The 27,303-nt window shown below is 34.2% G+C and overlaps 1 protein-coding gene across 1 annotated transcript in view; it reads right to left on the reverse strand.

The window, feature by feature from the left end:
* The window catches only part of LOC123703580 (muscle calcium channel subunit alpha-1-like), a 62,958-nt gene that overhangs the window by 6,611 nt on the left and 29,044 nt on the right, over positions 1–27,303 (reverse strand). The window contains exons 4-41 of the mRNA XM_045651664.1: positions 27,183–27,288; positions 26,479–26,618; positions 26,129–26,235; positions 25,578–25,730; positions 24,538–24,734; positions 23,676–23,779; positions 22,831–23,009; positions 22,349–22,452; positions 21,468–21,583; positions 20,556–20,658; positions 18,085–18,236; positions 17,508–17,718; positions 17,031–17,151; positions 16,619–16,704; positions 16,383–16,486; positions 15,712–15,872; positions 14,753–14,882; positions 14,104–14,239; positions 13,552–13,718; positions 13,122–13,209; positions 12,813–12,920; positions 11,588–11,640; positions 11,370–11,507; positions 11,174–11,288; positions 10,962–11,092; positions 10,367–10,592; positions 9,949–10,047; positions 9,503–9,535; positions 5,154–5,339; positions 4,477–4,579; positions 3,904–4,061; positions 3,311–3,408; positions 3,144–3,232; positions 2,672–2,812; positions 2,165–2,330; positions 1,762–1,770; positions 680–851; positions 10–112 (exon numbers count right to left, since the gene is read on the reverse strand). Of these exons, the coding sequence (XP_045507620.1) occupies positions 10–112; positions 680–851; positions 1,762–1,770; positions 2,165–2,330; positions 2,672–2,812; positions 3,144–3,232; positions 3,311–3,408; positions 3,904–4,061; positions 4,477–4,579; positions 5,154–5,339; positions 9,503–9,535; positions 9,949–10,047; positions 10,367–10,592; positions 10,962–11,092; positions 11,174–11,288; positions 11,370–11,507; positions 11,588–11,640; positions 12,813–12,920; positions 13,122–13,209; positions 13,552–13,718; positions 14,104–14,239; positions 14,753–14,882; positions 15,712–15,872; positions 16,383–16,486; positions 16,619–16,704; positions 17,031–17,151; positions 17,508–17,718; positions 18,085–18,236; positions 20,556–20,658; positions 21,468–21,583; positions 22,349–22,452; positions 22,831–23,009; positions 23,676–23,779; positions 24,538–24,734; positions 25,578–25,730; positions 26,129–26,235; positions 26,479–26,618; positions 27,183–27,288 (4,793 nt within the window). The remainder of the gene's footprint in view (positions 1–9; positions 113–679; positions 852–1,761; positions 1,771–2,164; positions 2,331–2,671; positions 2,813–3,143; positions 3,233–3,310; positions 3,409–3,903; positions 4,062–4,476; positions 4,580–5,153; positions 5,340–9,502; positions 9,536–9,948; positions 10,048–10,366; positions 10,593–10,961; positions 11,093–11,173; positions 11,289–11,369; positions 11,508–11,587; positions 11,641–12,812; positions 12,921–13,121; positions 13,210–13,551; positions 13,719–14,103; positions 14,240–14,752; positions 14,883–15,711; positions 15,873–16,382; positions 16,487–16,618; positions 16,705–17,030; positions 17,152–17,507; positions 17,719–18,084; positions 18,237–20,555; positions 20,659–21,467; positions 21,584–22,348; positions 22,453–22,830; positions 23,010–23,675; positions 23,780–24,537; positions 24,735–25,577; positions 25,731–26,128; positions 26,236–26,478; positions 26,619–27,182; positions 27,289–27,303) is intronic.

Raw genomic sequence — 27,303 nt, forward strand, 5'->3', positions numbered from 1 at the left:
AGAACGTACCTAACGGAGGCTCTCCTGGTTTCCGTGGTCTGTTCATATTATTTCTATTGGGGCCGTGACGTCGTATACTTGACCAAACACCACCAAATAATGAATGGTTTCGCTATAAAATCAAAACGTTTACCATAAGAAAAAAAAAATACTTTTCGTATATTTTAGTCATAAATTACGTATATCTCAAATTTAGATTTTATCATTACCGACTTCAACTACTGACAGATATAATACAAAAATTTAATTAACTTTACATCTTCATCTTTTTGTGCATCATTTACCTGTCCACACAGTGGTCTTATTTTTACATGTTCATATTCCCATCATATATCATCAAAATTTAAACCAAAATCTCAATATCACAACTAAATGTCAATATTACATTCATAGATCATCGAAATATAACCAAAATCATCTATCGCAATATCCACAACTACATGACCATATTCCATTCATAGATCATCAAAATTTTATCTAAAATCTCAAAATCACAACTACATGTAAATATTCTCATCATAGATCATCAAAATTAAAGCCAAAATCACATATCTCAACGTCACAACTACATGATAATATTCTATTCCCAGATCATTTAAATCAAAGCCGAAATCCAAACAATCGAATCACAACTAGGTACATTCTAATATAGATCGTAAACCGAAATCGTCATTCTTACCCTATGCATCGGTAGATCGAGATTAGCATCCACATCATCCAAACATCCAGAAATCGCCCTCTTCAGTTCCGGCCCAGCTTCATGTAACGTCCTGAGTCCAGCCTGTAACGTCATCTGCTGAGCCGCTTCTCCAGCATTGGCCCTGGTCTCCTGCTCTTTGCGCTTTTTGAACCTTTACCCGATACATTTGAGTCATAATTTGGTTGGTGGTATCCTGCTTTCCTGGTTTTTGTGTTTTGGGAACTGATTTGGAAAAGGGACTATTTATTTTTCCTAATTATTCTTTGTTGATTTATTTATATATGTAAATTTAATGATCAAGCTTTTTGTTTGCTATCAAAGAACCTGATTGAAATGATGTGTTCGATTATGTGCATTTTATTTGTGTTTATGTTTATTCCAATGGACCCAGGAAATCAGGATAAGCTTCATTCAGAGGTAGAGAAATACTTACATTTTATCCCAAAATAAAAGCTAGTGCAAATGTATTATTATATCTGAGAGCTAAGCTAGTCTGCAACTAGTTGCAACTAGTTGATTCCTCTAATATGCTAATTTGCAATGTGTTGTATTAAAATCTCGATCAAAATCTTAAGCTTCTATTTTGTTAGGCGAAAATCATCTATTCGTTGAAGTTTCAGACGAGTGAGCTATTGATGACACTGATTCAAAACTAACACGTGAATAAAAATAATAATCACAAAGAACACAACATTGAATAAATGTAATACGTGAGGCACTTGAACGAAAAATAAATGAAAAAAATCGGGAGATCGATAATAAATCGGAGCATATTCCGAGTGACATGCCTGTTTACAGTTCTGAAGGAGTTAGCTTAGTGAAGGGTTCGGTCAAAGGCGCCAAAACGTTTAAAGGTAATAAAGTATTAACTTCGTGAAATCTCTCGGGACCATGCGGGGTACAATCGAAAACATCTATACAATCAACTCCTCCAATGATCTGTTTCGTAGCATTAAATTTAGTTCTAGCGACACCAGTCTCTATAACAACTGCCGAGAGTTTACAACTAAAAGGGTACATTCTGTTGCCTAACAACATACTTTGTTTGATGCGTTACTTACGCGTGATTCCTATGGAACAAAAATATCACGTCAGTGTTAAACTGAACTGAACATAAATAAACAAGGTTAAATAATATCAATAATTCAAACATTAGAAACCAATTAAAATAGTAAAAAATTGTGTGCGCTTAGAAAATAATTTAGAAAATATAAAATTTGTATCTTACCTACTTATATAACAGTTATGTTAAATTAAATACTATACCATTCCTATACTGTTAACTGATTCGTTTTTCTTACGGAGGGCTATATTTTAATGAAATAATGTCAGAATTAGACCACTCGTAAGAAAATCTAATTTACAACATGTTTACAGCACAAGAATGGCATTCTATAAAATGTTGTATCAATTTCTCTGGGCATTAATATTTTAGTCACGATGTCCCAGATAACCTTATCTTACCTTCTGAAATAGTCCTGTATGAGGAAAGTAGCGTAGAACTTTCCTACTGTTATCTCATTCGGGTCTCCTGGCGGTGGTACAACTTGGTCCAGCAGTTTTGGTGATGTGCGCTTCCAGATCTTTTTGATTACTGCTCTTAGTTCTGTGTTGCAGTCGTCTATGTTGCCTGAGGGGTATATTGATAATTTTTAGTGAAATGCAATCTGTACAAAAAATTAAATCAAACCTATTCAAAGAACTTGAAAACATAAAAAATAGTCAGATTACGAATTTTTAATATTAATCAAATCAATTTGAAGGGCCTAGTGAAGATGCAACAAAAGGAAGAAAAGTCCCGACGAAAATGAATCTGAAAGAATTTAAACAAGGCAAGAAGGACGTGGCAAAAAAAGGGAAAGGTAATAAAAAGGACAGGATCCTTTGAGAGTGGTGGAAAAAAAAGAACCTAGCAATATAAGACATAAAATAAAACGGAGAAACATCTGTAAAAATGTATTATTAGATTACCTTCAGTTTTAATCTTGAGCGAGGTTCTTACAACGGCAAATAGCGTGGCGTTGAACAGCACAGTGCCGTCAGAGTTGAGCGGCATGTTCATTGACACGAGACGCTTACATGCCACGCGGTGCGGACATAACTTGCCGAAACCTAGCCAATATATCAAACAATAAATTGCACATGAAACAAAAAAACATTCTGTGTATGTAAAAAAAAAAAGATCATGTGTGCCGAGCTCACGTGTCAGAAGTGAAACTTCTTTGACAAGATTCAAAGATAGCAAAATCGTCGCCTTTCTTCATGACGTGACTTTGAAATTTTACTCTCAAGGCGCCTTAAGAAGTTTCGTTTATGAATTCGATTTATGAATGTTTATTAAAAAGTGGCGCTGTAAAACGGTGTCGTTGGAGTTCAGCGGTACTTGTGAAAATATTAAATTTCAAAATTTATGTACATTAAATTATTGAAAGTTAACACTTACCTAAAGGCGGACTAATTTTCCTTAACAAAGTAACTACATCTAAATGTTTTATTCGACCCTTTGCATCAGGATCGTATTCGCTCCATAATCTGAAATTACAATATGTTTAAATGAGAAAATTAATTGAATTATGATTATTGTTTAAATAATAATTAATTGAAGATTACCTTATAAATTCATCTAAGTGGTGTGGTCCCAGGATTGACCAGTCTCTAGTTAAATAGTCGAAGTTATCCATAATGACGGCGACGAACAAATTTATAATCTGTAAGGTAGTTTTAAAATTAATTCATCGTGACAAATATCAAATGAAATTTCACAGTAAAATTTGTGTGTAAGTAATGAGTGTGCTGTGGCGTAGTGAGGTGTTGTATATTGTGTATTATCTATAAGCGAAGTTTTGTGAGTTTTTTGCGGCGAAGTGAGGTGTTTTTTAAGCTATTGCATAGCTTCTATCGCGGGCTTTGATCGTGGGGACCGAATCGAGAAATTCCGTAACGAAAAAACCTCACGCTCCCCGCTCCGATGGGCTCGGAGGTGTGGCTGGAAGGCATGCAGCATGCTATGCAATAGCTTTATATTATTATCGCGGCAATCCCCGAGTGCCACACGTCTTTTTTTATTGTGTATTTATGGCGCGGTATTGTGAGTTTATTGTGGCTTGGTATGTGTTGTGCGTGTGCGCATCGGTTATGTGTGCGGTGTGACTGCAATGCGGTTGTGTTTGTGGTATAGTTGTGGGGCAGTGTGTGTGGCTCACCAGAAAGGAGCAGAGCACGTAGAAGGAGATGAAGTAGGGGAAGGCGAGCACGCTGCCGCACGAGCCGGCCGCGTCGTCGCCCTCGTCGCGGTAGTTGGCGTCGCAGCGCACCTCCGGCTCGGGGGACACGCCCATCATTATGTCCTGCCACGCCTCGCCTAACCAACCCCAGTGTGTAGCGAGATAAGTGACGTCACACACTAACATAGCCATATTTTGGTTGCTAGTGAAACATGTGACGTCACAGGCACTAACATAGCGATATTGTGGTTGCTATGCGAGTGCTAGCGAAATATTTCACGTCACATAAATTAAAACAACAGACATCGCCATGGTAATCACAACATTTACAGTGCTGCAGTGATGGCGAGATCACTGAGTAGACTAACACAAACGTAAAGCACGTCATGATAATACAATACTAATAATATACCTTGAATACGGTTAGAGACATCACAAAATTATAATTAAAATAAAAAATTCTACCAAATGCTACGTCAAAATAAGAGATATTTAAAAAGAAAATAAAAACAAACGAATACTATTCTAGAATGTTCTAATTGTAAGCTTTACCTGTAGCAGATCTGAATAAAACAAGGATGGCTTGTGGGAAGGTCTGGAAGTGATTGTTCCGAGTTATCGGCGTTTCATCATCTATTGCTATTTTACCAAACACCTGAAATTCATAAAATACAGATTTTTAAATCTATCTTAAAAAATATACAGTGGATTTCATTAATAACGACCTCGGTTGTAACGACGTTTCGGTTATAGCGACGTCGAACTTACGTCCCTAGAATTTGAAGCATACTTTCGTATAAATCCATTCGGCAATAGCGACTCCGGATATAACGCCTAATTCGGGTATAACGACTTGTTTTTATGAACTATTTGGGACAGATTCCTAGAAATTCATTGCGGATATTGAGACGGAGTCGGCAAAGGCGCAAAGACTCATTCATCAACTTTAACTATTAAGCTTGTATTATGTAGGAATGTAAACAAAGGATAAGAATCTTTACATATTTTAATCGCCCGTTTTTTTGTAATTTCACAGGATTTTATAATTTTATTTGACTGTTTAATTTTTATTGGACGTATAAGTTTAAACCAAGAGAATTGTCAGTAGTAAAAGTGGCTATATTACAATGATCCTAGGTAAGTCTTCAAACAGATGAATTTAAAAGATAGGCAAAGTAATAAATTAATTTCATCGATTCACATGTAAATATAATACCAGCGACATTTACCTGCATCCCCACAACAGCATAAATGAAGAACAGCATCAAGATCAGCAGAGCCACATATGGCAGCGCTTGGAAGGACTTGATGAAGGTCCACAGTAAGGTCCGGATGCCCTCACCACGAGAGAGGAGCTTCACCAAACGCATCACTCGGAAGAGACGGAAGAAGTTTATGGATGGTATCGAGCTCTCCTGGAATGTGGTGGTGGTGTTTTTGGGATAATAGTGGTATAAATTATTAAAGAATATAAAAAATTTGATCACGAGACGGGATTCGAACCCGCCTCGAGTTTCATTCATCATTTGAGCATTCAAATGATAAAAAATTAAAGATCAAATTTAATAATAGTGGTGTTTTTGTGAGTAAACACTAATTTAGATCAAATTTGTTGAATATTGAGTTATTGTAATAACAGTGCTTTGAGAGAATTTTAAATTTCAGTTTGAGCTTTAAAAATGTTAGAATACTGCTGCTATAGCTGTTTTAATGTGCCTAATAGAAACATTACCAATTTTAAAAACGAGGGAAATATCATGATTCGAAATAAGAATTTGAATTTAAATTGATTTCTGCCTCAATGTGGCCTATGAGCTTATTCACACATCTTCATATCGCGGGTCTCAAACCATAGGGGCGTATCCACAAAACCCCTACTTTTCAGGAGAGACAAAAAACTTAATAACTTTTTTTGTGATTGAGCCACCTTGTTGTGTTTTTGCATGTAGCTATATATTTACACTGCAGTTAATATGGAATGCTCGGTTTTAAGATATTCCCTCTGTAACACTAGTTTTTTGCTGATACGTCTATTTGCCATGACGAATAGACGGCAAAACTCCGTCAAATTTCCCCCATAAATGTATGGAATTTATGGACGTAAAAGCCTTCTCCTTAAATTATTAATATTTATACTTATATTTATTTTTACCTAGTCGGTAACTCAAAATATTGTAATTTAGGAATGAGAACCCATCGAAATCAACGTTATTTACGCGGTTTTTAAAAATCTTACACCTGTTTGGCTTGGCATTTATATTGAGAGGTGTTTGAATTCAAAGTAGAGGTATAAACCAGTTTTATTCTACAATCTAGACAAAAAAAACAAATGGACGTAATTACACAATATTTTCTGTGTGAAAATAAAAATAAGCATATAAAAAATTAAATTTATTTATAAATCTGAACACAGTTACCTACTTTAAATGACTAAAGTCACTAACATTTATAACTAACTACGTTAAAAACAACCGACTTCAATATGTAACGGAAAAGTAAAAAATAAAAAAAGATTTGATGTTATTAATTATTACATACTAGCTTTCAACCCGCGGCATCGCCCGCGCAGTCAAAGAAAAACCCGCATAGTTCCCGAGGGATTTCCGGGATAAAACCTATCCTATGTCCTATCTCGGGTGTCAAAATATCTCTATACCAAATTTCATGCAAATTGGTTCAGTAGTTAAGGCGTGATTGAGTAACAGACAGACAGACAGAGTTACTTTCGCATTTATAATATTAGTATGGATTATTTAGATGTGCTATTTACTAAATAGGTTTGATACTAAGTGCTTAGTGCTTGGCACCGACTTCAAAGCTATTTAATAAATAGCACATCTAAATAATATGTAGGTAGTAATTAATAATATCAAATCTTTTTTATTTTTTACTTTTCCGTTTTTGAAGTCGGTTGTTTTTAACGTAGTTATTTTTATGTAATACTTTTTAGTGTATTTTTCAATACGAATCAAACGAGCCCAAACTCGATAAAGTTGAGTCAATATATTACTGAGTTCCTATGGCCACCTTCCGATTCCATCATCAAATCAGCTCTAGGTCATGATTATGTTTCATCGTTATCCAATTTACAAACGTATACAAAATTTCAGCTTAATCGGTTACCGTGAAGTGTATCAAAGTTACTTGCTGGATTTCAATTAAGTCATCGAGATCAGACAAAAATGCTCATAAAATAAAAACTGCTAGGCCTACCCGAATAAATTTTTTATGAGACCAATTCGACACCATTACACATCAAACAAAAAAAGAATCACATAGATCGGTCCAGAAACCTCGGAGTAATCAGTGTACATTAATAAAAAAAATATACCGGCCAAATTGATAACCTAATTTTTACATGATTTGCTGGAGACATCATTACATATCTTAGCATTGAAGCCACCACTGAATTTCGATTTTGTCCTGGGCAGCAATCAGAATAAAGAATCAGGTGTTCCACATTGGTAAGCTTGGTGATATAAGTATACAAACATGTTGAGACTTCATTTGCCCCTCTGTTTCTCTCGTACTCTGGCCAAAAGTAACAGTAGCCCAGTTTGCTCACTGCATTATGTATTGTGAAATTCATAAAGCCGAATTTCCTTTTATAAAAGATAGGTTTACCCAAAATGTCCATTAGGGACAGTAAAATACTGCTTCGAAATCAAAGGTACAGACAAGAAGAGTAGAGTCAACCATTGCCTTTAATTTATCTTCTTCTTTTCTTCTTTGGCATATTCTTTCCTTTTAACAGTTTTTCATACTCCTCCTGTTTTTCTTTCTGTTCTTCTTCGGGTAACTGCTCAAACATATGACACCAACATTGGTCTATCCTCGGTTTGTGAAAATCTATATTATTTTCCAGAATTAATTCTTTGTATGAAATCTTGCAGATAGGAACCTTATTATTCTCCATGAAATGTTCTTTATAAAGTAACTAGCTTACCGCCCGCGGCTTCGCCCGCTTTCCCTAAAATGATTTGAAATTTAAACTATCCTATCTCTCAAGTTGGATCCAACTGCACATGGTGTGCGAATTTTATTATAATCGGTTATGTGGTTTAGGAGTCCATTGAAGACAAACATTGTGACACGAGATTTATATATATATAGAATATATATATATATATATATATATATATATATATATATATATATAGTAAATTCACTAAAGTTATTCCACGCATTAGAATTACATAAACTCGCTTTGGCATCTCACTGCAGAATTATCGTGTTTCCGTGTTGTTGACATGACGATACGTCCACCAACTTGCTCTGTGACGTCCTCCTAGTGACCAAATCTTCAGACAGCAATACTAAAATATGTAGACGTATGTACATACGTCCGCAGTGATGACTAAATATCCCCAGGATCATGTTGACATTGATGGTCGTATGTGCATACGTCTATATAGCTCGACACAATGATTTCAGGTTAAAATAAAATAACCAGTCGTATGTGCATACGTCTATAAGGCATGTCAAAACTGCCTCAATAAGCAATAATATTGCTCTTACGTCTATTGTACGGCTATATGGCATAGCAATAATTGTAGACTGTCTAGCTTACGGCAAATAATATTTTGCATTTTATACAAAAAGTAATCAGTATTAAATTATAAGAAAAATTGAGGTTATGTATTGCTTAAAGTAGAATCCAATGGCATTAAAAACGAAAAATCGCATTTTTGCATATACGCCCCTATGGTTTGAGACCCGCGATATTATTATTAAATATACAGTGGTATTAAAAATATCATACTAGTAGTTGAGTTTACTTCAATAAATAATTTTATATTTAAGTAGCCATGGTGAAAGCTTTGTGAATTGAGCATTTGAGCAGTCTCTCTGTTATTTATTGAGACTTGTGATTTGTCTACAATGCTTAAGCACTTTGATTTGCGCCTTATTATCCAAAACTATTGTTATATTACAGTGTATGTTTATTTAAAGCAAATTGAACGGTACGTCCAATAGTTTCTCCTCTATTTACATTAATAGCACTTTGATTTAGTGTGTGAACATGTTGAAGTGTATTTTTTGCGTGTAGTGCTAATAATGGACTAATTATTCACCGTTACTGTCCCATAGTTCGACACCAAAAGCCTTTTGAAAATTCGACAACATACAAAGCTTAGAACCATTAGTTACATAGACGAAAGTTCCAGATACTAGAAGATAAGAATTTAGGGGTAGTAATAATATTGTTTTGAATATTGTAAAGGTAGACTTGATCAAAAATTTATATTAATAAAATATCCTGCAATTTGATATTCATCAAAAATTGATTCCGTGACAATAAAAATTCAATAGGTTTAATCGATACTGTTTTATGTAAATCTTATAACTGTTCTATACCTTGTAGTTTAAATGCAGTTGCAGAATTGTATCCAATACTAACACCAGAGAAACGATTAAAATAACCTCCAAGCAACATTCGTTTTCATCACAAACAATCGCGCCACCGAAATCCCTTTTAGTTACTAACTACTTCAAAATTAACATCATCTACCCCATTTTCTATATTATATTTATCGCAATTTTTGATCAAGTCATCAAAAACATCGATTACCCTTACCTTAACAACGTGCGCTCTCGGCGGGCCACTCCCCTGAAACACGTTCGATCAGTAACTACAACATCTAAATACCGTTGTTATTACAACATCCATGTCGTCCATGCTCGGGACAGTAACTCGGTTGTTTTGGTATAATGGTGCAGTTTTTGAATATTTAGAAGTCTTTAGGTTTTTCGTCAAATTATATTAAAAGTTTTAACAATTGAAAGATAATATTTGTAACAAAAATGACGGGATACCATACTATAAAATAAGATATTGTTAATCATGTAATATGAAAATTATAAAAGAAAAAGAGAAAGATAAGCACTGAGAGCATAAGATAAATAAACATTGGCTATAAAGTGAAATATATAGTTACAATTATAATATAAAATCTGCTTCTGCACCATTATCTACAAAACAACGTATTACCGAGTGTCTGTCTAAGTGCTGAGTGCAGTTACCTGATTCTTAAGTTCGTTTACTTGAGACACAACGATGTCTATGATGCTGCCCAGAACTATGATGAAATCGAATGTGTTCCAAGCGTCTCCGAAGTAGTTCTGGAAATGTATATTGTTGATTATTTGTTAACCTATGGAATAGATACTACATTTTATTTTAAATCTTTTTTAATACAAGAAGGAAGTCCATTTAAAGCTGATTTAGAAATGGAATTCACATTAGCTCATGCAAAGAAGTAAAATCGATAGTATTTTTTTTAATTTATCGATTTGAGAATAACGTACATATCTGTATATTTAAACATAATTTAGTTTCTTAATATCAATCAATATTATGAAGAAGACATATACAATATAACAAATATATCAGTAAATTACTCATAAAAGAAACGAACAGACCTTACACAGTGACACGTACCTTAAACCTAAAAGCGGCGAGTTTGAAAATAAACTCCAAAGCGAAGACCGCGGTGAATATCATATTCAACAAATCCAACGCTTTGCTATACTCCGCCGGTTGGTTGTGGTACTTCATAGCGAGCGTGATCGTGTTGATCATGATCAATACGAAGATCGCATACTCGAAGGGTTGTGATGTCACGAACCACCACACCTTGTACTGGATGCGGTGCTTCGGGATGTATCTGGTTTGATGGAGTTTAGCGATTTTTAGTTTCGATATTTGATTTTCTGTGTCAGTCACTTTTTTTTAGAAAAATAAATTTTAAATAGCTTCTAGCGACTCTTCTTTTGTATAACAACGTCGTAATTTGTCTATCTGGTTTTAATTTATCACTTTTCGGTATTGAACTGTTTGCAGGAATATGGATTAAATTGCAAGAAAATTTTTGTTTAAAATATTTTAAAATGATTTTATTAACTTGATGTAAAACAATTTCAAAATGTAACTGAAAATGATCTATAAAGATAATTTGAATAAATAAAGCTGTGAGTAAAAATATATTTCCTTTTTTTAAAGTCGAAATTTTTCTCAACTTTGTAACAACACTTACCTCCTTATAGGTTTAGCTTTTAAAGCGAATTCTATGCAATTCCTCTGATTCTTATCTAACTCACAGTTCTTATACTCTTGCTCACCCTCGTTCTGGAATGTCACTATGACGAAACCGACGAATATATTCACCTAAAATATTATAGTCATAACTTTTAACTTTTCTTCTTTTTGCTGAAATATGTTCACTATATTTCACATTTTGGAACCTACCATAAAGAAGGCAATTATAATAATATAAATAATATAGTACGCAGCGACAATTGGACGGAAGTTAGTGATAGGACCTCGGTCCTCAGCATTTGAATCTATAGATACATATAGTAACCTGAAATAAATAGAAAATTAACTAAATTTCAATAATTAAATCAATTGATAAATCAATTAAATCATCTATATATGAACGTACCCTGGCCATCCTTCAAAAGTGGATACAGTGAAGAGAGTGAGCATCCCTTTCATAACATTATCAAAATGAAAATCATTTCTCTTCCATTCTCTATCTCTTACAACATAATTACGATTTTCAAACACTAAGTATGTTCCCCTGGAATAATATCAATTTGATAAAAATCGTTTCACAGTGCCAAGTCAAAATTATGAATAAAAAATATGTTAAATACTTACTGGCATTCTTCTTTTGTCATTTTGGAAATATCATTACATTTAAAAAATTTACCCTGAAACAAAACTTTGTATTCAATCGTTTTATAACAATTAATGAGAGTTAATCATGCGACAAGCTAGTTAACAAATATTTCATTTGATTCATTATTCTTTTAGAGGCTTTGATTAATTATTCGTTAACATTTAAAAAAGTTATTTTTAACACATTATTAAAAGCTGTTCAATTTAATTCAATGTTTTTTATCTTATATGTCAAAAATAAAACATCTTTAATTTCAATCGCAAGAACTGCTGTTAAATATATTGATTAATAAATTAGTTTCGAACAAATTATATAAAAAACAGCACATTAATGTCGTCCAATTGATTTTATTTTTTAAATAAACATACACAATGAAATTTGCAAAATATACCAATTGACATGATACATTAAAAGCCATCACCTACTTATCACAATAAATTCTTACCTTAAACAACTGTACACCAACGACAGCGAACATAAATTGCAATAAATACGTAACTAGCATAATATTTCCTATCGTCTTAATCGCTACTATCACACATTTGACCACATACTACAGGATCGTGCGAGTTAGTTCGTGGACATACGTTACCGGGCAAGGGTCCGGGCCAGCACGCAGCGACGGGACATAGGGGCAAAAGCAACCACATTTTAATACATTGAGCTTTTACATGAACTCTGGTAATATTATGGTATCTACGTAGGTATTAACGTGTATTGTTAGACACCTGATCGATAATAATCTACTAAACGCCAAGGTAGGGGGAATGGTTATGTTCTATGAAACTTCGGGGTTATTAGTCTGGTCGGTTTGGAACTGTCCAGTACACCTTTGGGTTACGATGAAGTTGGAAACGTAATTGTTAATGCGTTGGCCGTCGAAAATTAATTTCCTATAATAGTTATAAATCAGTGTTAAGAAATAAAAGATGATGAAAGGAAACACACGAAGATAAAGTAAAGGTATAAAAAGTATAGAAATAATAGTATTAACACAATGTAAACACATGCAAAGACAAAAACCATAAAGATGGAAAAAGAAAAACACAAAAGACTGGATGAGAAGAGAAGCCCAGAAGTACCCAAAGGTGTAAAAGATCGTGTAAGTAGAAATGAACATAGTGATATTTCTGTGATAATTATAAACTGGCACACGTGATGAGACTGTACGAGGAGTAGATCGCTTAACAAAGTGCCCCCTACCTTGAACATTTGCACTCCCATGACTGCGAACATGAACTGCAGTAAGGACGTTACCAATAATATGTTGCCGATCGTTTTGATGGCAACGATCACGCACTGAACAACGTGCTACAATCAGGTAAAATGTGTATCAGGTGCTTGTTGACAGTATTCTAGTTTCAGATCAAACTCATTATTTCTTATTTATCATTAATTCCTTCAAAGTTACAAACCCCATTCTATTAATAGTAGTTATATAAAGTCTTCAATTAATTTTAGATATATTATTTTAATGCAATTTGTGAAATTGAATCTGATAATAATACTGACCTTGAGACCTTTGGCCCTGTTGATGGCCCTAAGCGGCCTTAACACCCTGAACACTCGTAATATTTTCACCACCGATATACTACCGGACCTGGAAGATATAAAATAATAGTGTTATACCGGTATGTGTACATGTTTATGATTTGTTAAGATGTGTAATATGATTTGTGTGAATGAAAGGCCTAACCATTTAAAATGTGCAAACACATTAAATTAATCTTTGTAATATACATACATATCACAACAATTATGTAACGGAAAAAAGTATGTTATTGAATATTACTGTATAGATTATTTAGTACTTTTATGTTGAGTATGAGACCTATTTGATTACAATATTTAAGATTCCCTCATAACCCAGATTTTTGTAGGTTATGAGGGAATCTTATCTTAGGAGGAGAAGGAGGCTTAGAGGGAGACGTATTGCACTCACTTGAAGCTCATAGAGATGAGGGAGACGCAAACAACGAGCATATCGAGCACGTTGAAGGCGGAGCGCAGGAAGGAGCCCGGGTGCAGCACCAGCCCGTACGTCACCAGCTTCAGGAACAGCTCCAGCGTGAAGATGCCCGTGAAGAAGATGTCGAACTGGCTCAACAGCTACGGGTTACAATGTTTTGGTAAGTAATGTCATATATTATTTATGACAATATAATAATTTTAATTAATTTTTAAATAATTCGCTAATAGACACAAAACACACAAATGTATTTTGAAGTGCTCTAAGTTTTTGTTTATACAAAGTAGAATCTTTATTATGTGATCATAGATTTATTTCTCATGCAAATACATGGTAATGCGTTATTAATTGAAATTACGATCGATAATGTATTGAATACAGCCTTTGCTTGTAATTTAAGGCATAGCTGTTTTCCTATACTTTTGCAAAATAGACATTAGGTATTGTTCCTTTTTCACTTTTATAACTAACTTAAAAGTACTAAAAGTTTAAATATGGGTTAGATAAAAATATCATTTGCCTTACATAATTCCTGAAACCCTTTTGTGCTGCATCCAACGGATCCTCAGCCGCCAACATGGCGGATGACAGCATGATGCACACCAATATAATGTTTCCGAACGTCGACGACGCCGACAACTTGTAGCATAACACCCGAAACCTAACACCAGGCACATCGTTACAATAGTGAAAATATAGACGACGATGAAACGAACACAACACCGATAATCATAAAAAGAGAAGAAATTTGCTATCAAAATTACACATTTAAACACAAAAGCATTTCGATGAAAGAAAGCATATACATGCAAGACGGTTATTGGATAAATAAATAATGGTAGATATAATATAAAACATGCAAAATAAAATTGATAAGAATGTCATATCAAAAAGTGTAATACAGTGTTCTATGATGTATCTATCTAAAATCTATTCTTCTAAATCATGCTAACTTTAAATCGAACTAAAGCCTATCTACTGAACACCTTCACCCTGTAATCTCATTGTTGAAATTTTGATTCAGAGGGATTTCGGCAATAATATAATACAAGGGGAACAGACGTGCAAAGAGGAACGAGCATTGAGCGGGATAGCATATTTGACAGATCGGAAAGTGTGTAGCAGACAACGCCAATTGGTTTACAATGAGACACGGGGTTCTATCGCCGATCACCTGTTCGTCGGTGAGAATACGAAGAAACTACTAGCGTTCGGTATCGGCGGCGTCTGATTGGGCATATTCAGTTCGGACATCCGCCGCGGGCGGGCCGTTACTAGTTTCCCTTCCTCCTCCTCGCCGCCGTCTTCGATAAAAACATAATTCAATAGTCTACTTAAATCCATTATTACGTGTCGTGCCTAGCCGGGAACCTCGCGTGTCACTACGTGAACGGATCGTGATAAACCGTATACATAAAAATAATAATAGCCGTAAATAATATAACACAGGCGTAAGTGTATAAGTTGCCGTCAATCGCATAGAAACCGAAATCAAAACAAAAATAAACAGGTGTGAAGTGAGAAGTGCCGGTTAAAGTAAAGCTATCGTCAAATAGGAAAATTAAAATGCAGATAAGAAAGAAACATCTAAATAAAGTGAAGCGAGCGTCGCCGGGGGCCCTAACCTGTTGGTTTTGGAAAATATGAAGAATGAAGAAGCGTCGGGTATCGGTTTGGCGGAGTTCTGGATATCGACCTCAGAGAGCCTGCGCGGCCGAGCCGAGGACGTGGTCGGCTTGCGTTTCAAACGCGGCTCTTCTTCGTAATCTGTGTTCACTATTTTACTGTGGTTAGCTTTGCAGAGGCTTTCAACCACTGCGGGTTTTATCTCTTCAGCATTTAACATTGCATTTGTTGGTAATTATAAATTGTTTAATACAAAAGCCTTTTCAAATATATTTATTTCTCCTTGATCTTCCAATAAATCAGTTCAATAGTTTTTGATCGCACTCAGTTTGCCAATACATTTTCAATTTTTTATACACACAAACATACATTCAATTAAAATTAAACAATATATTATATGAAATATTGTCTCAAACAATCAATACTTCATTTAACTAAATCCACTTTTATCAAAATCATGTACTTCATTTATTTCTTTTAAATCTTTTAACCTACATTTATTCTTACCTATATGATTCCTCTGGTGGCTGTCCATCATATCCATATCCTCTTGTTCCTGTTCCTCCTCCAGCCTCTCCTCTGTTTCCTCATCCTCAACTATCTCATCCTGTTCATCTATTTCATCTTGGTTCTCACCTTCCGAACCTTCTTCGTATTCCCTTTCCGAACTATATTTAAAAAATATTATTTCATTAGATTTAGAGGCACGAATATTATTATCATTGAATAGTTTCACAAAACTAAATTCTACAAATATTTTTCGTTTCTTTCAGCATATACACTTCAAATCAATTAAGTATTCTTTTTAAAAAAAATATTTAATATATCATTAGCTGAAACAAATTTGAACATTCTTACTTCAAGAATAACTATGCTTAATACTTCTTCTTTCAATGTGTTACTCTTGTTCAAAGTATGATTTAATACCTCAATTTTGCACATCTTTAATATATATAAATCTCGTGTCACAATGTTTGTCCTCAATGGACTCCTAAACCACTTACCCGATTATAATAAAATTCGCACACCGTGTGCAGTTCGATCCAACTTGAGAGATAAGATAGTTTTTATGAAAAAAAACGTAAACATGTAGGTACCACGGGCGAAGCCGGGGCGAAAAGCTAGTTCTTTACTAATTTATAATTAATGAATTAAATGTTTTTTAATCTGTAACATACTTATCACTAGTATATACATCTTCATCATGAATATATTCATCATCCGTATCCGCTTGCCCGCCTTCAGCTACAACACTACCACCTTCTTTTTCTTCCGGAGCTTGCTAAAAATTATTTCAATATTTATTTTATAAAGATTGATTACTTTAATTAAATAATTGTTATCCTTAGTTGTTATCTATACTTCTTGTATCGAAGTTTGAAATTACTTTAATTGTATAGTTTTTAATACTTACACCTTCTTCTTTCTCTATATTTGTTAATGATTCGGCATCTGCCAAATTGTCCACAGCGATAGCCAAGAACACATTTAGCAGAATATCTGTTTCCATTCAGGTAACTATTGGCTATAAAATCTAAGATTTAATTGTTCAGATATTATATCAGTTAGTGTATATGTGATAAAAGTAAAATAAAACGTTGCACAGATATTTAATATAAAGTATCAAGTACCGTTTGACACATTTTTTTTAGTTATTAAAGTTTTAATTTTGCGTTTAAAATAATATCAGTCTCGTCTATTACCACTACGAAGACAGACAACTGACGATATTATACTTTTTATTATTTTTACGATATCATCAAATATGTTTGAGTATACTCTTAAAATAATGATGTACAACAATATTATTGACCAGAAAAGGATACAATTGCCGCAAATAAAGAGAATGATGAAGTATATACAAGCGACAATCCCAACAGTGCCCACTCCACCGTACGCTTTGATGCCTTCGTACATTACTGCGTTCCAGTCCTCGCCGGTTAGGATCTATCATTTGGGAGAATTTTAACAAAATTGTAATAGGTATGTCGAAATTGTATACATAGAAATTGTTTAAGAATAATTAGGCAAAATTAATATCACAGTTACGCAAGGAATTATGTAATTTTATTTATTGTAGTCTTTGAAAATTGACAAAAAAGTCGCTTATCCAAAAGTTTTTCAGAAGACAGTAAGTATACAATTCTAGATAAAGTCTATACAATTTGTAGACTTGGTAATATTTACTTTAAATTAGTTTGAAATATTTCTTACCCTAAAATTCTTTTAATAGTTTTAAATCATTTTTCAATATTTTGATTTTCATCTAACTGTACAGAAAGATTTATCTCTGACCATCTCACCTGAAACACCGTCAGTAACGCTTGCCAGAAGCAATCAAAGTTATGCCTGTCTTTTTCCTCCACGGGGTCATAATTGAACTTCCCCCCGAACACCTGCATCCCCAGGAGTGCGAAGATCATGATGAAGAGGAACAGCAGCAGCAGGAGAGAAGCAATGGATTGGATGGAGTTGAGGAGAGAGGCTACCAGGTTGGAGAGGGACCGCCAGTACCTGTAAATGATGTTTTTAAGTAAAAAGTATTTTTTGTTTTTGAAGTGTAACTTCTTTAGGCGCGTTGAGAGTAAAATTTCAAGGTCGCGTCATGGCAATACCGCCAAGTCATGGAGAGAGGCGACGATTTTACTATTTTTGAATCTTGCCAAAGAAGTTTCACTTCGTATACGTGTGCGCGGCACACATGCTCTTTATTTATATAGTTGAAAATGGTATACAGAATTTCGTGCTAGTAATTATGTATTGTATTTTATGCAATGAAAATTATGTCAAAATTAGTTAAATTTTAAAGTTTTCAAGAAATGTTGAAAAATTAATCGCTTTGGAAACAAAAATTATACATTCAATATAATAAGAACTAACTTGGTAACTTTAAACACTCGTAACAGTCGAACACATCGCAACACAGATATCCCCAATGGCGGCATCACTTCGCTCTTGGTGAGCACCATCTCACTGATCGAACCCACCACCACGAAACAGTCGAACCGGTTGAACAGGGACACGAAGTAACCCTGATAAGTTATTCATTAATTTTATAGTTTCTTATAAATGAGAATTCAGATTGTTGTAGATGAAAATTAACAAGTGATAAAACAACCGACTTCAAACTTGCACTTGCAAAATTTACAAATACCTACAGACAAAAATGCTCATAAAATAAAAAGTACTGGGCCTATCCGAATAAAATTTTTATGGGACCAATTCGACACCATCCCGCATCGAACAAAAAAAGAATCACGTAAATCGGTTCAGAAACCTCGGAGTAATCGGTGTACACACATAAAAAAAACATACCGGCCGAATTGATAACCTCCTTTTTTTGAAGTCGGTTAAAAAAATTAAAGATACTTGAAGAAAATGTTCATTTAAATTAATGAAGAGAAAAAATTCGATTAACTATGAGGTGGGATTCGAACCCGAATACAAATTATTGACAATTTAATATCTCGTTTGTTGTAGATTAAAAATTAAAAAAGATTCATGAAGGAATATATGTTAACTTCATTAAGATTTTTAAAGAAACGAAATCATTTGATCACGGTTCACAATTTTTCAATTTATTAACATAAATCACAACAGCAAAAAAGTATACAGGGTGTAATCGTTAGGTGTGCACAGGCGATTATTCCGTAACTATGGCAGATATCAAAAAACTTTATAATGATATCGAAAGCGCTTTACCTAACGAGTAAAATGACAATATTAACTTTTAAAAAATAAAAAGGGAAAATGTCAAAAAAAAAGTTACATTAAACACTCTCATACATTGAATTTTCCATACATTTTGTGTTCAAAGCAAATGTTTGAAGTGACGTCCTCGTTTTGGAATACCATTGTATTCCACTCTGCAATAGTTCGGGTCGAGAGAGATCTATCAGTTCCTTCTTGTCGTTGTCGTTCCATGCACTGCACTGCTGAAATGCACCTGGATGACGGGGGATAAAGTTAAAGTGACGGGAGGTAAAGTGACGGGAGTTAAAGTGACGGGAGTTAAAGTGACGGGAGGTAAAGTGACGGGAGGTAAAGTGACGGGAGATAAAGTGACGGGAGATAAAGTGACGCGAGGTAAAGTGACGCGAGTTAAAGTCACGGGAGGTAAAGTGACGCGAGTTAAAGTGGCGGGAGTTAAAGTTAAAGTCAAAATTATTTCGATTTAGGGAATAAATAATACTTATAGATAATAAAGGGAAATTTTTAATGTAGTTTAAAATAACGAATGACAAAATTGACGCGAGTTAAAGTGGTGGAAGTTATAGTGACGCGAATTAAAGTGACGGAAGGTAAAGTGACGCGAGTTAAAGTGACAGGAATTAAAGTGACGGGAGTTAAAGTTACAGTGAAAGTTAAAGTCAAAATTGTTTCGATATAAGGGAATAGATAATAAAGAGAAACTTTAAATGTAGTTTAAAATAACGAATGACAAAAGTGACGGGAGGTAAAGTGACGCGAGTTAAAGTGACGGGAGTTGAAGTGACGGGAGTTAAAGTGACGGGAGTTAAAGAGAAGGGAGGTAAAGTGACGCGAGTGAAAGTTAAAGTGAAAGTTGGTCAAAATTATTTCGATTTCGGGAATAGATACGTCTTATAGATAATAAAGGGAATCTTTAAATGTAGTTTAAAAAAAATGAATGACAAAAGTGACGGGAGGTAAAGTGACGGAAGTTAAAGTGACGGGAGTTAATGTGGCGGGAGGTAAAGTGACGCAAGTTAAAGTGACGGGAGGTAAAGTGACGGATGTTAAAGTGACGGGAGGTAAAGTAACGGGAGCTAAAGTGACGGGAGTCAAAGTGACGCGAGTGAAAGTGGCGGGAGTTAAAGTGACGCAAGTTAAAGTGACGAGAGATAAAGTGGCGTTTCCACATCGAGATCTGTTTACAGTATCTAAATAAATTTTTATTAAAATTTGCGAAGTCATTTAAGCACCAAAAATGAGAAGAACCAAAATTTTTCATATTAAATGTTTAGGATAGTCATATCTCATACTTAATGTATGGGAGTGTTTGGTGTAATTGTTTTGGATATTTCCCGTTTTATTTTTAAAAAGTTATTGTTGTTATTTTACTCATTAGGCTTTCGATATCAGTATATAGTTTTTTAATATCTCCAATAGTTACGGAATAATCAACTGTGCACACTTAACGATTACACCCGGTACATATATCATATAAAACAGTGGCCCCAGAACTGCACTAGAGTACTCCAAACTTACACATTCTTTGATTTACAAATTTCATCAAAATTATCTATCAACCATTAAAAAAGTCATAAATAATAATATTATCTAATAAATTATCTGTTAAAATTATAGTATAATGTATAAATTATTGTTACCTGTAATCCCAAGCTGTACATCTTGACCAACATCTCGAGTGTGAAGAGCGCCACGAACATCGCGTTCCCGTACTCTTGGAAATAGTCGAGCCATTCCGGCTGACTGGAATGATAATGAATTATTTTAAACTTGTAAAGCATCATTTTTTCAATAATTTAATGGAATTTTGATACAAATAAAATATTGTTAGTTAAATGGCCCATTTCGTTAATGTAGTTTCTATGTAACTCAATCAATTCGGTTTTCTTGAAAATGAAAAAATGTCACTATTTTTTACCTAACGATTTTTTTTTTCTTGTCATCTTCATCATTATCATCAATTACATAAAAAACCAGCTTAAGCATTAAAGAGTAACATAAAATTGACAGAACAACTTTCGCAGTTGTTTTAATAGTAGACACATATTATATAAAACAGTATAAGTATTATGAGAAAAATATATTCCTTTCGACCGTCAATAGGCGGATCCACACAGAGGAAAATGGGTGTGTTATTGCTTTCCACGGCAAAGCCAATTACTTCGAATGGCTGCTCGCTATGTGGAACCGTCTAATACCTTTTATTTCTCAAATCTATAATAAATCGGTATCACTTGATAGCCCGACCTGCTCAATACAATCTCAATACATCCATCATCATCATCGCAATACACATATCCGTAACCAAGTGCTGAATGTTCTCCAAGAACAGATTGTATTTATACATATAAAAAAACGACGTGTGTCACTCGGGGACTACCGCGGTAAAGCTAATAATTGCATGCTATGCCTTCAAGCCACACCTCCGCCCGTCGGAGTGGGGAGCGTGAGGTTTTTTCGTTACGGAATTTCTCGATTCGGTCCGCGCTCAAGGCCCGCGATAGTAGCTATGCAATAGCTTAAAAAGAAATGAAAAATAAAGAATAACATACTGATAGTGTTCGCTGGCGAGCACGACGGTGTTGAGGAAGACGAGCACGATGATGAGCCAGTAGAACGTCTGCGACTTCACCGCGCGCCGGCACGCGCGCTTCGTGCGACGGTTCACCTGCGGGTACCAGTGTCAATATGTGACTCTAAGGCCTAGGCTCTACAAATAGGCCTCTAAGCCTTAGACTCTAGAGGCAGTTATTGAAGTGAAACTTCTTTATCGGGGTTGGAAAAAAATTTAGTGTAACATTTATCCGTTACATGCCATTTTTTTTCTTATCCCTACGACGCGTGATTCGACGTATTTCTGTAAAGTTGCATATAGTGAATTATATTTTGGAAATAAGGTCATAAAGAAGTTTCACTTCTTACGTGTGTACACTAATACACGCACACATTTTTTTGCTTTGTGTTTTGTGGCCATTGAGATATACATATGGAGACGACACCGCCTACATCACTTATGTTCCGATCACCATAAGCCATATGGCTTAACTGCACGCTCATTTTTTATTTGTTTTAAAGTGAAACGCATCAAATATGCCTTCGTGTGTGTTACGATATTGCACAAATAATACGGAAAAGTGCAAAGGAATAACTTTCATCGGTAAGTACCTAACTAGAGAATAATTTTTAAAACTTAGTTAGAGCAAAAAAATGCGTCCCGCGCCGCCATCAGATTTTGTTCGTGGTGTCTCCTCCATACGTAGTAATATTATCTCAATGTTTATGGCGGATTTTTTATTTGCTTTGTACCTGGACATAGTGATTCTTGTTATTTGCTCTATGTGTGGTAGATATAGAGTCTATGTGGACAATCTTGAAAACCTCAAATAAAGCCATAGACCGTACATTTTTCTAAAAAAAAATTACGATCACTCACTTTATCAAAATCCTTCTTCCACATTTCACCAATGGACACTTTCTGCTGTTCATTGGTTTCTATCCCTAAATGGTCCGTCGAGTCGTGGTCGGTCGTTGTTTGACCTGAAATACATAAATAAGTAAATTAATATATGTTGTTTTTTTATTTCATGGCTGTTAAAGAATTTATTTCAGTAAGTTCTTATGTTTTGGATATTTTGCAACTATCGAATTATATTGAGTGTCTTGGTAATGTTTGGTCCTTCGAGCTGGATTTCGAAGTTTCAACTTTACTTAAAGAAAATTCTTATTAAATATGAACTCAATTTTCCAGTGACTGTATATTGTTAAACATTTTTTTATTCTTATAATTAAACTCGTACAAAATACTGACATCGTTATTTCAATAATTGATTACTCATGCCCTTCTTTCATTCAAAGAATCTTCTATTATCGCGACCCCAAAGACTTCATCACCATCATCATCATCACCACACTCACCAATCCCATAGTCCCGCTTCTGGTCCACTACATCATGCTGATCAGCGAGCGGCTCCAAGTACTCGGCCTGCGTGATCCAGTCCAGGTAGCCCTTCAGGTCCTCCTCCAGCTGCTGCTTCTCCCGGAGCTTCTGGAAGTCCCCTCGGTTCTTCGCTTTCTCTCTCTCTTTGGAGAACTCTCTGTTGGGAGTTAAAATATTTTTTAATTAAAATAAAACATAATTTAATTCATTTTAATGTAAAAAAAAATGTTTGTGCCGACCCCACGTATCAGAAGTGAAACTTCTTTTGCAAGATTCAAATATACCAAAATCCTCGCCTTACTCAATGACGTGACGGTATCGCTATGCAATTTTGAAATTTTACTCTTAACGCGTATAAGAAGTTTCACTTCAAAAAAAAAAAAAAAAAGAAAATACTTGGCATAGATATAAATTCAAATTCAGATTTATCCTTATGGCTTATATAGACGGACGGTGTATAATTTAAATATTCAGAACAATCGCAAAAGAACTTTCTTTGACTTGACAAAAGCATTTGACTTTGTATCTCATCAATGTTTATACAAAAAGTTGTAAGTAGGTGCGACATTTGACTGGTAAGTTACTTATCTAGGTTACACAGCAGTGTGTTATGATTTATAAATTTCATAAAATAAATGAAGTAGGCAAATATGCGTCTGCATACAAGTATTCATAATGTGGTGTTCTACAGGGTAACACTCTAGACCTATTCTATTTCTTTTATATAGTGATGATATTGTCAATGTATTTATGCATATAAATTATTATTTAAAGCTTAAAAATGTCAGTTTAAATTAAACGTAAGCAAATACTACATACTTACCCAGATAACACACCGAGAATGAGGTTCATAACAAAAAAAGCGCCCAAAATGACCATCGACACGAAATAAACCCACTCCCAACTATTGCCCATCGCGTCTTGTATCTGCAAGCATAAAATAATGTATCAACAAAGATTGAAGAACATATTATTCTTAATCATTTTTAAGACATTTTTTGTTTTATAGACTACAGGGCTATCAAATGACAACTGTGCATTTAAATTCAAAACACACAAACCTATTATTAGTAATCTTGTAGGTATTCTATTAAAATTATTTTGTCAATATCAGGATATTACCAAATTGCAATTGAACTATTCATCTCAAACTGTTATCAATTTTACAATGGTACAACTAAATAAGCAAAAACTGGTGATTTTGCGAGCCTTTTTACATTTCGAGATTTATTTTTATTTTCCTTTTCTTTCTTTATTTTATTTATTTCATCTTCATATACATACACATACATACACTTGAAGCAAGTCCACATTAAACAAATTACAATCAAATCATAGGTACATTCTTACAAATTTACCATCTTTGTAATAGATTTTTAAACCTGTTCTCATTATTTAAGTAGCTAACATCATTGTATACAAAAATTTTAGACTTAACATTCTTTGACCTATATAGTATACTAGCTTTCCACCCGCGGCATCACCCGCGCAGTCAAAGAAAAACCCGCATAGTTCCCATTCCCGTGGGATTTCCGGGATAAAACCTATCCTATGTCCTTTCTCGGGTATCAAAATATCTCTATACCAAATTTCATGCAAATTGGTTCAGTAGTTAAGGCGTGATTGAGTAACAGACAGACAGACAGAGTTACTTTCGCATTTATAATATTAGTATGTTTACTCACATTATACATAACATCAGTCCATCCCTCCAGTGTGATGCACTGGAACACAGTGAGCATGGAGAGGCCGAAGTTATCAAAGTTGGTGATCCCAAAGTTGGGTCCGATCCAACCCTCGCGGCACTCCATGTCGGAGCCGAGGGAGGAGCAGTTGAAACCGTTGTCCGTGTCGCACGGGTGCGGGTTGTCCATTATCTCACCTAGTATTATTTAATATTCACTTTTATAGCATTTCAATGTTTTTTATACATTGAGATATACATATGGAGACGACACCGCCTACATCACTTATGTTCCGCTCAACATACGCCATATGGCGTAACTGCACGCTCATTTTTTATTTGTTTTAAAGTGAAACGCATCAAATATGCCTTCGTGTGTGTTACGATATTGCACAAATAATACAAATAATACGGAAAAGTGCAAAGGAATATCTTTTCATCAGTAAGTACCTAACTAGATAATAATTTTTAAAACTTAGTTAGAGCAAAAAAATGGCACACAGATTTTGTTCGTGATGTCTCCTCCATACGTAGTACTATTATCTCAATGTTTTTATATGAGATTTTTGAAGTGAAACTTCTTTAGGCGCGTTTAGAGTAAAGTTTCAAGGCCATATAATAGCAATACCGTCACGTCAAAGAGTAAGGCGACGATTCGAATCTTGCCAAAGAAGTTTCACTTATGACAAAAAAATCGATCATGAGGCGGGATTCAAACCCGCGTCTTTTTGCCATTCCGGGCCAACGCCTGAATTCTCGGCTACCCGTGATCGCGGCGGAATTTTCTTAAAAATGTATAAAGCGTAATGTAACTAAATAAATTTTAATCAAAGTTAAATGAATTGTAGTTTGTTGTTAATTATCTTTGGTTCTTGTTGTTCATGATATTTGCATTTATATAAAAAATGTTTGTATACAAACAATACAATATATGTAATAAGATAGATGTACAGCGTATTGAAAAAAATCCATCTTAACGCAGATTTTTAGCTAAAACCATTGAAAGTTAATTTTTTTTAAAATTCATATATATGTAGGTACCAGTAAGACTGCTATAGCAGGACTTGTGCATCTTCCCAGAGAACAGCTCCAGGCCGATGATGGCGTAGATGATGATCACGAAGATCACCAGCAATGCTATGTGGAGTAACGGCACCATGGCTTTGAGGATCGAGTTGAGAACTATTTGGAGACCTGGTGGAAATGTTTTGGTAGTTTTACAAAATATTTTTTTTTCATAATTTTTAATTTAATTACTTAAGTAATTATAAATTTTGCATCGATAAAAATGTATTCAATGTTAGTTATTCTGTTATTGGAATTGCATATACTTACGAATCAAAAATCGTATTAATATAAATACTGACGGGTGCAAACCCATATAATTTTTTTTTAATTGTAAAGAAAATTTATTTTCTGTTCACTTCTAAAATCGTGCGTATCTAATATTTATATGTTTTGTAATAAATAAATGAACATTTAACATACTTAATCATTAGAGAAAATGAATAAGTACCTAATTAAAATTACATAATATACTGTAAATTTAAACTGAGAAGTTTTTCAAATTTAAAAAAAAATATAATACTTACTGGGCACTCCCGACACGAGCCTCAAAGGGCGAAGCACCCTGAACGCTCTTAGCGCTTTCACATCGAACGCGTCTTTGAATATGCTCGATAACACCGTGCTTACCATACTAAAATTAAAACAATAATAAATTAGAATTTTTTTTTATTAAGTATTTAATTTTATATTCTTACGATGAATTGAAAGGTAAATTACAATAGCAATACTGCATTTACTTATAATTTCAACAACTTGATTCAGGTTTTATTTAGATAGATACTTCTTCTTTTAGGCATCGAAGCTACACATAGGAAAATGAAATAAAATATTTTGCCTGTTTTAAACGTTTATAATATCAGTAAAGTAAACTTACCCTATAACAACTATAGTAAAATCCAGCAAATTCCACCCGTTTCTGAGGTACGAACCAGGATGCATAACAAACCCATACGCAATAATCTTCATAACACATTCTCCCGTAAATATTACCAGAAATATGTATTCGATTTTTTCCTGTAATGAAAAAGATTCTGACAATGAACGGGAACAAAATGATACACTATACATATACCTACCGACGCACGATTTACAATTATTGCAAATGAAACCATGAAAAGTTTCTTTAATCAGAGTTTGAATTTCACATAATAAATTTATATTTAACTTTAATATAAATGAAACGCAACTCGTATTAATTAATCAAATAATATTGAAAATAAAAGCGCGCCAAAGCCGCCAATAATGTTACAAATAATAAAAAGCGTCTGAAGAACGGCGCGGCGGGAATCACATATTTTGAATTTAGAGCACGAATGTTGTTTTTTTTTTCTGATAACATAGACGAACTTTTAATGTTTCCTCGTGTTCAATCGTGATACCGGCAGGTTTTCGACGATATTAAAAAAAAATGTGTATTTTTTTTCAATTTAGTTAGATACCTACTATTAATTCTATCATGCTATTTAGAAAAATAATTTACTCGTTTTCGAAAAAAATTGAGGTTACTGATATTCGCTGTTGCAAGATAAATTTCATTTAAATAAAAAGTTTAAATACATATTCAAAAATATTCCTTACCAGAACCCAATTAGTGTAGTTCGAGTCCCCGCTGGGGTATGGTGTGTACACTGCAAGCGCTATACAGTTCGCAAAAATTGTCGTCAAAATCATCCATTCGAAGGGTCTGTTCTGAGTTCAG

This window comes from Colias croceus, chromosome 26 (genome assembly GCF_905220415.1).
Source record: "Colias croceus chromosome 26, ilColCroc2.1".
Lineage (NCBI taxonomy): Eukaryota > Metazoa > Arthropoda > Insecta > Lepidoptera > Pieridae > Colias > Colias croceus.